Source organism: Haemaphysalis longicornis, unplaced genomic scaffold (assembly GCF_048455015.1).
Source record: "Haemaphysalis longicornis isolate Haplotype H1 unplaced genomic scaffold, Haemaphysalis longicornis Haplotype H1 scaffold_226, whole genome shotgun sequence".
Classification (NCBI taxonomy): domain Eukaryota; kingdom Metazoa; phylum Arthropoda; class Arachnida; order Ixodida; family Ixodidae; genus Haemaphysalis; species Haemaphysalis longicornis.
The window spans coordinates 4917-20683 of NW_027526303.1; the positions used below are offsets into that span (position 1 = coordinate 4917).

Consider the following 15767-nt stretch of genomic DNA (forward strand, 5'->3'; position numbering starts at 1 on the left):
AAATGAGCCGGTTCACGTCAGTGAACTGAGCCCTTCTGAGCCGCTCACTGAAGGGAGCCGTTTTGCCCATCTCTAGAATGATCATCTTGCTTGAATACTTTCTTTTTTTTCGCCGACAACAAGGACACGAAACATCTTCACATCTTCGCCGCAAAATGTCGCATAGAGCAAACGCGCGTCTTGTTTGATAACTCTTGCCCCGCTTGCCCGTCGTTATCGGCATCACGCAAAATGGCGTTGCCCATGTGGGCCGTTTTAGACGGGTAACTACACAATAAGATCGTTGCGTTGCGCCAGTCTATTAACCTTAGTTTTCTTAATGTTGTAACGCCAGTTTAGGTTACAGATTGTAAATGGTAAGTCACTTGTAAGTTTCTGCAGCCAAGCGTTCTGATGGCAACAGGTTGTCTCGGTAACATGCTGGCGCCGTACCGGTTCACCTTCCCTGCCGAGGTCATTTTGCGTCGAACTTTCTAAACTCTCCGAAATCTCTCCTGCTCTTACAGGCTAAGTACTTGGCGCAAGTCATCGTCGTCGGAGCTCAAGTTGTTGCGAGAGCGTTCGCGCGGGCCTTGCAGCAGGAATACGCAGGTTGGGTGCCGATGTCGTGCACGCTGCTCCATTCACACTTGCTCGCTTTGGCCGTCGTGGACGTGTTTGAACAACTCTGTTGTCATCTTGGTTGCATGCAGCGAGCCAGGCTGCCGCTCGTCAAGCTGGCGCTGGGAGGGGCGACACTACCCAGAGAGCAGCGGCGAGTGCCAAGCTGGGAATGAGCGTACAAGTACGTATCCAGGCAAATCATCGCGCAGTGCTTGTAGCCGACCTGGCCCCCTTGATGTTCTAGCTCTTTGTTAAGTTGTGCGTCGCACCGGCGTACTTGATGTAGTAAACTACCGCACTGTCGTTGCTTGAGTTTACGTCACTCGGTCCGGGAGCTCACTACGGCACCCCTTGGTACGCTTTACTCCAAGCGTAAAAATTTAAGCATCAAATGGGCCTTTGTAGTGTATTTTGTGTGCACTTAATCATGTTTAAATAGGGTCTACCGTCGATCAGCGAATGTGTGCTTACGGTACATTGCTGTGAATGATCACGGTAATAAACAAGCTTGAGAATTTCATCTTTAACATGTTACAAATAAATCGCTCACCCTGTTATAAGAGCGCGGATACGTTCATGTAAGAATGCGCAATAATAAAAAGTTTAGAAGTAAAAACACCGTCTGTGAATGCCACGCCTAACAACTTCATTTTGTTGTGTAAAAAAGTGCAGGAGGAAGTCAGGACGTGGTGTGTACACCCACCCAATTTTTTACCAATATCACGGGAGCGTCGACCGTTCGGTCGATCAGCGCCGTGTGATGGAGTGATACGGCAAACTCGGCGAGAGTAGCCGCATGCGCACTGAGCAAAGGCCGCTGCTGTCGTCGTCTGCTAGGCTGTTCCTAGAGCAGAGGACCGCCCCCAATTTTTGTTATTCGCTTATCACACTGCCTGTCATACTCGAAATCTTTCTTCAAGACCAGTTTCGTGGCGCCGACAGAAAACAGTGTAATCAGCGTTGCCGAACGAACCTTGCATTCGGCAACGCTGATAACTGTTTTCAGTTGACGCAACGTGCCTGGTCTTGAAGAAAATTTCGAGTATGACAGGCAGTGTGATAAGCGAATAACAAAAATCGGGGGCGGTCCTCTGCTCTAGGAACAGCCTATCAGACGATGACAGCAGCGGCCTTTGCTCAGTGCGCATGCGGCTACTCTCGCCGAGTTTGCCGTATCACTCTATCACACGGCGCTGATCGACCGAACGGTCGATGCTCCCGTGATATTGGTAAAAAATTGGGCGGGTGTACATAAGGGAAGAAAATGGAGTGGTAACACGGGGTCGTATTCTCTCAAGGCGCCGGACCTTTTCTGACAAGGTTGAATTCTCACGTGGTGTCACGTGATTGACTGCATGCGCAAAAACTTCACGGATTAGAGTCGGTCACAGGCAACAGTGTCAGAATTCGACACAGCTGGGAAAGTTTCAATGCTGCAGAGAATACAGGCATTCTGCTCGGACATCAGTGCCCTTGAAAGCGATGAAACTGCAATTGGTAGACACCAAGCAAATTAACGTTGACAGCCTCAGGGAAAATTTTTTACAGAAACGAGGTGTGTGTGCGTTGTTCGTAGATATCATTCTGATTTCTGCGTAGCCATCAAAAAAGGTTAAATAGAAACGAACATACTGGTGCAAAAGCCGCAGAAACATCTGAGGCCACTTCTCAAAGCACAAGCTTGGATTAGAACACAAATCGTGTAGCAGTTGATATATCCGAATTCAGTAAATATTTTTTAATATACAATAAAAATAGGTGTGACCATTCAGACACTTTTCGTAGCTAAATTTGAGTGAAGCAGATACAAATAAGTGCGAGGAAGGTTCTGTGCATGAGCTACTCATATTTGTGTGAAGCACAGGCCATCTATACTCGGTTGCAACTCAAGAACGGCACCACCTCATGTAGTGTATCACTCCGGCAAAGCGCCGACCCGTGACATCAGTGCGCGCGCGTTTTGAAAGGGGTTTGCTATGAATGCGTGATATCGTCTGCCTTGTCTCACGCAGTTTGTTTGTCATCACTGGAGTCGTTTATAAGCATATTAAGTCCAAAAAATCACGGGAACGGCTCACGCCATGTTCAAAATATTCCCAGTAACGCCCTACTTGCTCCGCGCGGAGAAACATCCGGCTACGGTGGTAAGGCACAGCGGCAACTTCCGGTGCCGTTTTTAAGTTGTCACCAAGTATACCTCAAGTCCAGTTGCTGACGACACACAACAGCAGCCTTTTTGCAGCTAGCAGAAGACCAGTGTATACATGTTTGCATAGCCACTGATGTATGATTTCATTATAGATTTGCAGCTTTTTATCAAAAGACACTGTCTGTATGCCAGGTTCTAAGCTGGTAAATTTGGGCTAAGATTAATGTTGCTAAGAAAAATAAATGGACTTGGGCTGGCTATGTAGTTAGGCGAAATAAAAACCGGTGGTCCGCCAGGGTAACAGAGTGGATACCAAGAGGTGGGCCTAGAAGAAGGAGATGACCAATAACTCGATGGAGAGACGAAATAAGGAAAATCGGAGGCAAAGAATGGACTTGAACAGGGCAAGACAGGAGCGGTTGGACGTCGATGGGAAAGGCCTTTGTCCTGCAGTGGACCTAGTACGCTGTTGATGATGATGATGAAATTCTGCTACTCCCCATCCAAGCCCTGCTGTGGCTGGCTGCTTAGTTTTTTTACATTAAATGGACCGACAACTCCTTTTTGTGGAGTGTATGCTTTCCAGCTCATATGAAAGCGAGCATTTTATATGTTGGGCTAACCGCGAGGATTCTGACACATTTTTAAATAGGTGGAAATAATTTTAATTTCGCAGTAATCTTTCTGAAGCCTGAATGTGACACTACCATTCACGTACAAACAACTCTGTTGGTTTTGATGAGTGATTTAAAAACTGCGTAAAGGAATAGGAAAGACTGAATTTTAATATCGTTTTAGCTGGGGATTAATTTTTGAATACCTCTTTTCATCTGACATGCAGTTAAAATATGTTGGTCTTGGTGGCTGTGCCCTTTGAAATGGGCTGTTGCTGCTCAAAGCACAACAAAGCCGAAGATACAAAACATAAGAAACAGAAAGAAATGAAAAAGGTCACTCCTTGTGCAGCTCCACAGAGCAGCGCTGCTGTAGCCTCTCTTACAGTTTTCGTCCTAGTGCACAGTTTCGCCACCAAAGTTCCAGTCGCCTCTTCGTCTCTTCAATGACCTTGGCCTCTGTGCCGCTGCCCATCTGGAAACTCAGGGTGGTGGGCAGCGACATTGTGCGGGCAACGAATTATATGTTGGGGCACCCGGCGATTACATACTCAAGATTCTCGTCAATCTCCCCACAGAAGGCACAGAAAGTTTGTAGCTCGCTTGTGAACCACGTCCTCCACACCCATGTGCGCAGCACGCCTCCTCGGGCCTCAGCCAACAAGCCACTGCCCCATGAGTTGTTGTGAAGGCACTCTCGGCGGATCTCCCTTTTCTCTTTCACACACACTGACAGTGCCGACTTTCGCTTCACTGACTCGTACCCCTCCGCTGCCTCCACCTGCTGTACGCGGAGTCGTCAGGCTTGGGCAGTCAGGCACTTGTCTATCGCTACAAGCAAAAAGGCTGGCAGGTCATACCTGCGGCAAAGTGCAGTCGACCGCTTCACCCACCTTGTGGCACAACTGGTGTAGATGACATGCACCAAGGTCTGGCAGGCAATACTTGCGTCTGGGAGGCGGAGCAGTCTTGCTCTTTGCCACTGCCTCCTGTGCCACGAAACTTGACCAACTTTGTTCCTTTTGAATGCTCTCCAGTGGGATCTGCTTTCCCACCCCGAGGGCCAGCCAGCCAACATCCCCTGGCGCCTTTCGAGGAATTCTCTTCCACCCGCAGAGAGATGCAGGACTGCGTTGGCATAGGCAAGCCCAGTCACTGCCACCATTCTCCATAAGGCCCTCACCACCTCATAGCGGTTGAAAGACCAAAGCGACTGGCGGCCCAGCATGCCCCTGCTCCTAGCCACCTTCACCCTTACTGCCTTTTCATGAGCAGCCATGTAGTCGCATCCAGTGGTGAACTCGCGCCCAGGTGCTTAACTGTGTTTGTCTGTTTGATGGTGCCCCCCTGAAGATTCCACGACGCCTCCGGCTGTTCGACACCCCATGCCATGACCATGGACTTTGTCTGGTTAAATTGCAAACCTATCCGGGTCATCTCCATGTGTGAAGCAGGTTGTTTTGTGGATGAGGAGGGTTAAGTGTAACTGGTGGAGAAGAAGCAAGGCGGTTGACGTCAGACAAGGACAACGTATATTTACGGGACAGATAAATAACAACATACATAAATGGATGTTAGACTAATGTAGTCTAATGAGTTAGTCCAAAGAGTGTCCTAAAAACAAAGTTCTTTCCTCAAAAAAGTTCGTACTCGCTCACGTGGGGGTTCCTGTTGATGCCGGTGCTGCAGCTGATGAACGACACGTCTAATTCGGCGCGGGTGTTCCATGGCCGGTCTCAGTTGAAAGTTGCCTCGTCGTCAACAGGGAAGATGCAGCTCGGAGCGGAGTTTCCCCGAACGTTTGCATCCGGGAGGTCGCTCCCTGAACTGCGCTCCTCCCACTCTCCGTGCCACCACCGTCTTCTTCCTCTTCCCTTCCAAATGATGACACGCCCTTGCCCATGCACTTGCAAGTATTGGAAGAAGGCTGTGGTGAGGACACCGCAGAGATGGCGTCGGCAGTCTACAAGGCCGGGAGAGAAACGTGGCTCGGCTTTGACTCTCCCGGTCGATCGCGCCCAGCAGAGTACTCGCCGAGGTCCGCGTTCTGCCTGCTTCCCGCTTGCCACCTCGCTTCCACTTCCCCCTCTTTCTCCTCCTTCTTCCCCGCGTGATCCTCGTCTCACTTCTAAGTGCTGTGACAAGTGCCGCCTCACACCATGCTACAGATCTCCAGGAGCTTCTGCAAACCAATCCCCGATGCCTCCAAGAACTCTGTCACACCGGCCACATACACATGAACAACAGTGGTGACATAGGGCAACCCTGCTGAAGTTTCCCTGTCGAACTGGCACCGGTGCTGTGGTATGTTCCTGCCACTCCACGTCGGCTGGCATGTCCGCATACAGGGCCTGCATTAGCTCACAGTTTGCATCACCAAGACCCAGTTCACGCAAGATGGACCAGAGAATGCCCCAGTCGACACAGAGATGTCTAGAAAAGCCACGTACAGTGGTCTCCTTGTCTAGTGGGTGATCTCAAACTGGTTGCCACACGGTTCACTGTCATGGTTTCCAGCATTCATAAGGCTGGTATATCTAAAGAAAAATCCAGGGCCATCTCCACTACCATGAAACCTGGGGAGGGTTGGAGCACGCAGTGTTAAGTGTATTCTTCGCACCTTGCCGTTTTTGCTCATGGAGATGAAACCATTGGGGGGTAGAGGTATACAACTTCGCTGTAAAAGTCTCGTGTCTTTCAAGCACAAAGCGTTCTAGCTCGAGGCATTGGAAAAGGCGTGTCCCGGTGTGTTCTTGTAAGTGTTTTTGCCAGTGGAGATGAAACGTTCCAGCGCGAGGCGTTGGAAAACGAGTGTCCTGGTGTTTTAGTACCGTGACTACATGAAACGACGACAGGAGACGCTGACAGCCCGAGCCCCAAAGGGGCTCAACACTTCAAATTCCGCTTTCCAACGTTCTACGGCCATATCAGGGAAACCGTTTTGGTTCAAGTGATGCCCTTTTATTTGGGATATAGAGCGTATACTCCACAGAAATTGGTTGTCTGTCCCTTTAAGGGTGACTTTTTCTTTTTACAATACCCTTACCTGAAGTGGATTTATAAGCGCTTAGCACCTCCAAAACGATCATCGTAAAGGTCACTTTATTTCAAAATTGTGTGCTATACCATTCACAGTAGAACTTGCAGCAACGAAAGTTTGAGATGGGGTGTACTCCACCCTTTTCAAGATACCACGCATCATTCCGACCTGCCCCAGTCGTTATTAACTGATCGCCACCTCCTCTTCCCTCCTTCCCCTTCCCCAGCTGCGGCCCCAATCTCAGTAAAAGTTGTTCAATTCAATTCAGTTCTGCTGCTCCATGCTCTCAAGTAAAAAGTTCTTGCTAGGTTTCGCTACCACTGGAGCAGCCAAACAGAAGACGTCTGCACTTAACAGCACTACTTTTCGATCCCTGAAGCAAACACGCTTATTGTGGTGGCTGCTATGCCTGGTGTTAGTTGAGCGGACCTGTCACAATGCTTGGAAGACATTTGTTCACTCCGCCCACCATGAGTAGACTGTTGAATGCATGGAGACTGTTGAAAGAACAGTCCGTTCTCAATGTGTACTTAATCGAGTCTCTGCGGTAGTGTCAGAGAACCCCTGAGAACTGGCTGCCCAGTATTGGTCCATAAAGCCTCAGTTTTTATTGGTGTGTGTGTCACCCTTTGCTATTGCATTACCCAGTGTGAATCGCACGACCTTAGCAACACCGCTGAACGCTCCAAGGTACTTCTTTTCTGAATTCACTGCGAACTTGCTCTTGAATAGGAAGGAAGATGACCATTAAACTGTGCTGCACTATCATCGCACAATGTGTTATCTCCATTACAGGAGGCGATGCAAATCCTGAATATTGACAGGCTCGACCCTGAGCTGCTGGAGAAGAACTACAAGCACTTGTTTGAAGTAAATGACAAGTCTAAAGGCGGCTCTTTTTACTTACAATCCAAGGTAGGTATTGCTGAAATGTTTTGGTCTTCTTAGTTGTGCCATTTTCTTGACATTAGGGAAAAAAAAGGTTAAGCTGGCATTTGAGTGAACTTAATATGCAGCTCAATAGCGGGGATTCATTTTACATATGTGAACGATGAACTGTGTCATGCACATTCCTGCTGTGTTCATTAGGAGTGAGGTTGCATAGTTGAGCACCGCACTTAGCCATCCATAAAAGTGAGAACTCCAGTGGGGAGGGCTTAGCTGTCACCTATCTCTAAAGCTAAAGCCATGTTGAATCAATGTACGCTGTCTGCAAATTTTCAACACTGTATGAGCAATGTGTTAATCCACTCTACTATCGTCACACATAATGCAGACAATTTCTAAACCTAGCCCGTGCCAAGAATACTGCTCTCATGCCTGCTTTTTCTACTTAAATTTTGCATCAGGTGTGCAGGTTGAGCCTGTTTCATAACTCATCCCTGCCGTAAAACTTGCTTTGAAAAGGTATGCACGCGTGGCTTTCAATTCGGCTGTTGGAGCAGCTGGAACTTATGTGGCTCTTCTGGAAGAAAACTGGAAAAGGTTCTGCCCTGTAGCTATGAACAAGCATTTTGCTCTGCAGTGTAGACCGCTTATAACGTATGTCATGGGAGCCATGGAAATCCGCACTATAAACAAAACTTACGCCAATCCAATCACATCGCAACCTACGTCTTGAGTAATTCTTTGTTTATCATCGCTCAAACGCACAGCCCTTAATTAAAGGAGCCATGAAGAGAAAATACAACTTCATTTAATTTGAAAGAACTAGGATTCAGTATCTCACTCAGCTCCATTATAGCCACAAAAGATGTTTTTTTAACGAAAAAAAAAAGCAGGAATTATTTAAAAACTTTCAAATTTTGTGCCACAGTAACGTGGTATGAGCAAGAATGACGTCATACGGGCCAGCAATAAAACATAGTTTTCAGTGCGTTAACTGCACGTTAGCATTCAAGTGATGTGGTCAAATGGAACTAGAGGCCCCATTACAGATGTCCAGTCATGTGTCGTCGCGACAGGTGAGTTAGGCGGCCACCAATCACACAAACAAGGTTTCGTGATGTCATAGAAAAGTTGCGGGAAATAGGCTAGGGGGTCACGACTGCTTCACACGTTTTCTTTAATATCTCCGTTATTTGTTCGAAGATTGCGATGGTATTGGTGTCATTGTTATCGGGACTAAGCAGTCTTTCTAATAAACCTAACTTGTATTTTGTCTTCATGGCTCCTTTAAAGACAGAGGCACAATTCCTCTTTTTTTTTTTTCTTCGCATCAGCTGCTGCTGCAGGGTCTTATAAACGGCGCATGCGGCTTAAAAACTTTCTTTGTGCTTGTGGTTTGAAGGAGCACGGCTGCATTTGTTGGCATCTATGAACGGATGCCGCAGGAAAACTTGATAAGGAGGCAAGCAGGATTTTTTTTTCACCCCACCGTGCATTTACTCTGCCAAAGGCGGTTGCTTGACAGCACAACGTACATGTAGTAGAAACCCCCACATCTCGGCTCGCTATCTGAAAATGTTCGAAAAGGGAAAGTGCGGTAGCTTGCCGGCACGATGTTCTAATAGAAACAACTTATCGCGTACAGGGGAGAGGGAAAAGGGCTCGCTATCTTCCGAGGGGCGTCAAGCAAGGGCAGTTGTGGTTATCACGCGAGTGCAAACGGCACACGCGAGCTAAAGGGTGCCTATTCTTTCATTTTGTGTCGAAGTTAGGGGAAAGCAGGAAGCGCACTGCGTGAGATGGTTTATTCCTTTTTTTTTTTTTTTCCCCTTTCTTTCTTGCGATCCTAAAACGATGCCCCAGCTGTGCCGGTCGATAAGCAGACCCTCCAAAAACCGCAATATAAACGGTATTGTGCTTCGGGCAACCACATTTTAAGCAGTATGCTTATGCATTGAGTTCTGTGGGAGGCACACCAGTGGTCACAAAACCCCACTCAATATCGTGCCCCGCCCTCTAAGCGGTTACGTTGTAAATGGTCTACGCTGTAGTTTGAATATCAAGTATTCACCTTGGGCTGCAATTTAGAATGGGCAGTCCTATTGTTGCCCGTGGCCCCGTGCCAGCACATTTGAATAGTCTGTGGGACAGTGGTCTAAATGTAGTCAAGGTCATCCTCAGGCCACTTGTTACTGTTGAACCGCGTTCTAACGAAGTAGTATCGGGACAGCAAATGAGTTTGTTATAACCAATATTCGTTATAACAGTAGAGGTAAAAATCGGCTGTAACAAATCGGCAATCTGGCTAGCATAAAAATACTTCATACAAAAATGCATTTTTTGAGGCTTTGAACCCACTATACGCAAGGTAACCCTTACCTTTCTCCTTGTTGCATTTCGAGATCAATGAACTGGAACATGAGTGCGTGAAATTACAGCAGAACAGAGTTTACTTGACAAAACAGGACTGCATCCTTATTTATTTGATGAAGGGTGTGATCTTTGTCTGGTGGCTCTTCACAGCACTGAGCCGCATGAAGTTTCCCACAGTGTCCACGAACAAAACGGCCTTTATGCTTACGCAGTTTCGGACTACGGGGGGTTTTTACAATTAGCTTTTCAGCCTCTTGGTCAAATATTTCTTCGTTATATCCGATATCGCGTGGCTCTCACGGTTTAAGTTTAGTTATAAAAGAATAAGTGTCATTGAAATAAAGCGTGACCGACCAAAGTTTGTATTTAGTTCGCTCTAGCCGATAATTCATAATATCAGTGTTCATTATAATGAGGTTCAACTGTAGTTCATATTGGGCTATCTAGTCCAACATGGACAGCTCCCAGTTGTTCGACTAACTACTGTCGAACAACTGGGAGCTGTTTAACTACCTTGGGCTTCAAGTGAGAAGTAGATTACCCTCTTTTAGAAAAAATATGGTTGAAAATAAATTCTATGTAGAATCTGCAAAGCAAAAACGGGCTAATACGCGCTTCAAAAAACACCAGAAAACCTCCAGCAAGGAGAAGTTTAACCCTTTTTAGAAGAAAATGCGGTTGAAAATAAATTTTACATTGAATCTGCAAACCAGAAACAAACTGAAAAGGTGCTGTGAAAAACATTAGGAAAATATGCTTCTACCCCTCACAATTTCGAATGTGTTTCGCTGTGGTGTTGATGGACGGCATAGGTGTGAACAGCAGCTGAGGACATGCAGGTAGATGTGGGATTTTTCTGGGTTGCTATGCGTTTACTGCCAGCACGTGAACACAGGTGCTTGTCCTATTCAAAAAGGGAAATGTTAGCCATTTGCAGCAAAATGTTTTTGTCCTCTTGCTAAGAGTCTAAACTCTGATTTTAGAGGTACGCGCTTTGAAAACTGTTCCCCATAATTACTGCTTTTGGAAGCCCTTGTGTCATTTATCATGGTTAACTAAAAAGAAAAGAGGGTGGTATGGATGAGTATATTTTGTCAAGCTTGCAAGAGTAGGCATAGGGGCCAGGTAACTGAGACGGTTTGGGGTTTCCCGTTTGAAATAACGATGTACAAAAAAAAAAAAAATTTACTGCAGCTGCGCTGCCTCCCCCACCTGTTTTTTTCTTGTGCTTCCTCTGAGCGGTGTCAGTGTACCTGCTCTGTTTGCTCGGTGTTCTCCAGTGGTTCTTCTTCTCTCTTCTAAATGTTACGTAATCTAGAAACTGGTGAATGCTGTCTTCATTGACCTCTTGGAAATTGTTCTAATACCACATCGCTCTTACCTTATCGAATTCCCCCCCAAAATTCAAACGTACGTGGCTATTAAACTTATTACAACTTTTGTACAACTAACAGGTGTAGGCCCTATGCGCCAGAGGCATTGGTGCTGGTTGGATTGTTCTCGGAGCCATTCAGGCCTTTTGCAACGTGATAAAAATGTTAAGCTTTGGTGTGGACCAACTGAAAAAACAACAAAGTATTAGCCTGGTGCATATATGTAGGCAAGCCGCTGTAGTAAAACTGTTTTCTGGAGCAAGCTTTGAGCAGAAGCAAAGCATGGGCCGTCAATGTTTTTTCACCGATGAGCTTCCCAATCGCGCAAAAGTGGTGCTATTGCAAGTCCTGCAAAATTTATGTAGTGATCACATAAATGAATTTGATGTGGGCATACTATATGTCTTGGCCTTGTGCTGTTCAGTGCCATTGGTTTAAGAAAAATTACTGACTTAAAAAGTAAACGCAAATGACAAAAATATAATACCCTACTCTTTTTTTTTTTTTTTTTCACGTGCTTGTAGTTAGTGGAGCCAAACCTTTTATGGTATCATTTCCAGGAAATAGTGTAAGCAGATTCTGTTGCTTTTTTTTTTCTTTTTCAGTGACAGGCACTGTGTAGTGGCACTTAGATGTGAAACGTGGTGGTCTTTCTTTTGTTCTCTGCATTTTTTCTAATGACCGAGGAAAGAAATAATTGCTGGCATTTCTTTTTCTAGGTTTATAGAGCAAAAGAACGGCTTGATGAAGAACTCAAACATCAGCAAGAACAAGAAAGGAAAAAACAGCAGCGTCGGCAAGCCGACAATACATAATAGTAGCTCTGATATCGTTAGCAGCATTGTACAGATTCACGTAGTATTAGCAAATTAAATTGCATAACAGTGTCGCTATTTTCTTTCGATTTTTACTGCTTTGATTAAAGCGTTGCAAGGCTCGCTATTGCGAGAAATTTTGTGTTTACTTTCCATGCACTTACCACATGCACTGCATGTGAGCGAGAGCAGTGGAGTGGGATGTAACCACCTTGTTTATACAGGGCTGTAGTTATTAAAGCTCGATCTTTGGTCACCCCAACGAGACATTGCTTCGGTTGTTGATGTTGGTCGAAAGTGCTTATTTTTCGGTTGCTTAGGCACTAAGTAAATGATGGGGAGCAAAAAACCATAACTAAAAACATAGGGGGGAGCAGCCTGCCACATTCACATGAAAACATTCGACTCGCTTACAATCAGTGAAGTGGCTTACACACTTTCAGGATGACTGTCACTTGCTTCAAAGTGCTCATGAAATAAAATTCACTTCCCGCTCGGAAAGCATTATGTGCGAACTCACCAGTATTGGGGTACATGTCAAATACAAAAGACTTTAGCAATTTTCTTTTAATTTATATGGCTAAACTTTGTAATTGCCTTAGGCTCGTCAAATAAAGGCACGCGTTTGCAGACTTCATAGCGCTGTGCTAAATTGTTTTCAATGTGTCAATGTGTTGCATTTCTCCTAAGCACGCCATTGAAAATCTTTTTTTTTCTTGGCACACATAGAAAGTGCATTCCATGTGATCACATATATCGAATTCGAGGAAGGAATACCCTTGTATGTGTCGCCTGGGGAGAGTTAACAGTGTCAGAAGTAATGATCGGAGTGTGGAGTCGGTTTTTAATGGTCGTTGCTGTTTTGTCATGAGCCAATAAAGACGTACTGTACTTGGTATTAAACGAATGTGGTGCGGGATCAAAAAATTGTGTGATTGTGTGTGTGTGCACACGTTTTATTTTATGACAGCGATGTTACATGCTGCAAATGAGCGTATAAGGGACCAAGATGTATTCTAATGGCAACTATTCATGGATCTGTCAGCAAGCACAGCGTTGTTGCATACATGTGTGCTCGCACCCCCGCCACCATGTGTGAGAAAATGCGTCTTTCTTATGGACCCTGCAGCAAACGTCTAGCAAGTGTCGCCAGATTCCCTGGCAACCAAGCGTCATGCCCGTTTTACAACTTGTGGTGGGAGCAGTCCATCTCGATAGTTGCCCAACCAGCCAAACCACTTCCGTTCACTGATTAGCCAGCGTCATTGCTCCATTCTGTGCACACCAACCTATTCTCTGTGGAATGGCAGTATTGCTCTCAAACAGGCGTTCTACCTGCACAAAGTCCAAACCTTCCCCCTCCCCTCTGAGCTACGGGAGGACTTGACGACCAGCAGTCAAGTGGAGGCCTAGCTTCTTTTCGTGTCCAGGGCCATGATTGCCCGATCGTCCCATTGATCCCTTGAGTAAGGAAACACACTTGCAAAACAGCTGAAGAAATGGCTATGTATCAGTTACTATTTGGGGTATCGTTCAGATGTATTTTTTGCTTTGGCGGGGTTTCATTTACACGCAGTCATTGCTAGGCTTACGTCAATAAAATCTAATTATTGCTAGTGTATATCATTAAGCCACTCTGGCTAGTCAGAGAGCAGAAGCGGTTTGGCCGGTTGGGTAGAAATGTAAAAACCACTATTTTACACACTTCCCTCGCACTGTGTCGTATGCAAGTAAGCTCACCCCCAATGCACTGCCTTTCCTTTTCCTTTCTTTCGAACCAAAACTGAAACAGTCGTGACATTGGGTTACGCTGCCCGGTAAGGGGGATATTTGCGGCACTTGCTATGCGATTGCCGACCATGCTTGTGACGCCGCAGTCTGGCCGCTAGCGAGTCACAATAAAACGTGAAAAAAAAAAATCCCGCAGCAGCTGACTGAAAAGCAGACGAACATCTGTCGTAATGACGCAGTTTCGGTTTCGACAACAGCTGTTCGAGGTAGGGGGCGCCACGCATGGCCGAAGCGCTGAAAAGTATTTGTGATGGCCGCCAACTGAAAAATAAGCAATGGCCGATGCCAGACTCGCAAAGGTCGAGGAAAACGTCTTGTCGTGAGTTTTTGCTTTGCATAATCTTCGGTAATTGCGAGTGCGCCGAAGATAAACCGTTTGCGCCATGGAGGACGACGGTGCGTCACCCAGTACGTCGAAGAGTGCGTCGACCAGTGCGCCTTGTTCAGCGGCTGGCAAAAAGGCGGACGATGCCCAAGCCGACAGCGTCAACTGCAACGCCGAGTGCCTCAAGAGCTCTTTGCTAACGGAAGTGCTCAACAAAAAGAAAATGGCGCTGATGCACTCGCCTGACGTTAAGAGGTTCCTTCAGGAGCAGCAGCGGCAAAAACTGAGACCGAACACGTCGGGAAATTCGTGAAGTGCCCGCCCCCTTCTTGCATCGGTGTAAACCGCGCACTGTTATTTTGGGCATTCGTACTCGCGTCGTTTTTAGAAGATTGATCTCACACCTGTTGTGTTTTAGCGTTTTTTATTACCTCGACATATAATCGACGCAGCGGTCGTGGCCAACGCGACAAGACTTTGCAGCTGTACAGCACGCACCACCAAAAAATAATTGTGCACGAACGTTCAGAAAATGTACAGTAAAGGAAAATGACTAAGGCTTCACGTTTTGTAGAGAGTTTTTCACCCTTTCTATCTCGTTGTGCAAATCGTCCCTAACCGACTTTAGGTGTTCAGTCTTTTTCTGGAGCACTTCTGCGAGACCGGCGATTTTGTCGCTCATCTCCATGAAATGCTTCACCTTGAGGAAAGCCGCGTCGGCCGTCATGGGTCCGTCGCCGTCGTCCGCGGACGCCGCTGCGCCGTCGGCGACCGCTTCGAGGTTGCTGCCGTCTGGCAGGAGCGCAAACACGACGTCTTCGGAAGCGTTGTTCAGATCTTCCTGGATCGCCTCGAACGTAGGAGGAGTCGGTCTCGTCGGGAGCGGAGGTTTCCTCCGAAACATCGCGCCGCCCACTGGCCGGGCGCAACGAGCTCCCTTCTACAGATGCGAACAGCGAGTACTAGGGCGTCCTGTGAGTATGCTTCACCTACACGCTCGCGATAGGAGACACGAAATGATTGCAGCACAGCAGGGCACGGAAGCTCGAAGTGAAGCAACACCTGCCAGCTCAACGAGACGTGTGCACACGTTCAACACGCTCGGTGATCCGCCGCTCAGTGTTGTCTGCACCGAATCCTGACCGAGCAGAACACCGCTAGAGTAGAGCTTCGTAGCGGCGTCACGCTGCGGCGCCAGCGTCATTTAGCGTGGCGCCAGCTCCAAACTCCACTTGGCACGCATTGCAGCGATCATTTAAACGCAACAAGCAGGGAACACGATTTGTAATGGTTGTGGTAATCCTTTTAACAGCGGAGCTGTTCGAGCGTTCGCGCGCTGGTCTTGCTGGCAGTCTCTGCTGGTATTGCGTTACGCTCTCGCTGACCGCTAAAAGCTTTTGTCGCGAAAAAATCGGTTCCCTGTACAGAAAAATTCACAAGAAAGCGTCCTAGGGCCTTCATATTTTGAGATAAAGACGGCTTACATGTCTCCTGAAGGAATGTCCTCCCAGGCATGCATTTGTGCTTACAGGTGAAGCTGACTTGAGAAAGCACAGTGTAAGCTGGCTTTCCCACACTACATGTTGCGCAGTGAAGCATAGCCATTTATGGGGGGTAGGGGGAAGGGTATGGATACAAAACACGGCTCTAACCAGGGCCGTAGCCAGAAATTTTCTTGCGGGGGGGGGGGGGGGGGGGGTATGGATTTTGGGAAGGGGTAGTTTTGCTGAAAGCAACAGTAAGTATTGCTTACGTGCTGCCTGGAAAAGGTTTCGGGAGGGGTTCGAACCTCCGAA

At 46.9% G+C, this 15767-nt stretch overlaps 2 protein-coding genes across 2 annotated transcripts; one reads left to right on the top strand and one right to left on the bottom strand.

Moving 5' to 3' along the window:
* Positions 1 to 269: 269 nt before the first annotated feature.
* On the top strand, positions 270 to 11992 carry Blp (mitochondrial import inner membrane translocase subunit Tim16; the record flags this gene model as incomplete). The annotated part of the gene is given in 5 exon segments (XM_077701175.1): positions 270 to 356; positions 507 to 591; positions 693 to 784; positions 7202 to 7321; positions 11760 to 11992. Coding segments are annotated over 5 exon segments (396 nt in total). The 3' UTR covers positions 11856 to 11992.
* A 2386-nt stretch (positions 11993 to 14378) lies between these two features.
* LOC144172481 (uncharacterized) lies at positions 14379 to 15107 on the bottom strand. The gene has a single exon (XM_077701176.1). The coding sequence runs from the start codon at positions 14873 to 14875 to the stop codon at positions 14525 to 14527; it is 351 nt and encodes a 116-aa protein (XP_077557302.1). The 5' UTR covers positions 14876 to 15107; the 3' UTR covers positions 14379 to 14524.
* Positions 15108 to 15767: the final 660 nt, after the last annotated feature.

Excerpts from the sequence above, each read along its gene's own strand:
- LOC144172481 (XM_077701176.1), bottom strand. The coding sequence starts at position 14,875 with ATGTTTCGGAGGAAACCTCCGCTCCCGACGAGACCGACTCCTCCTACG.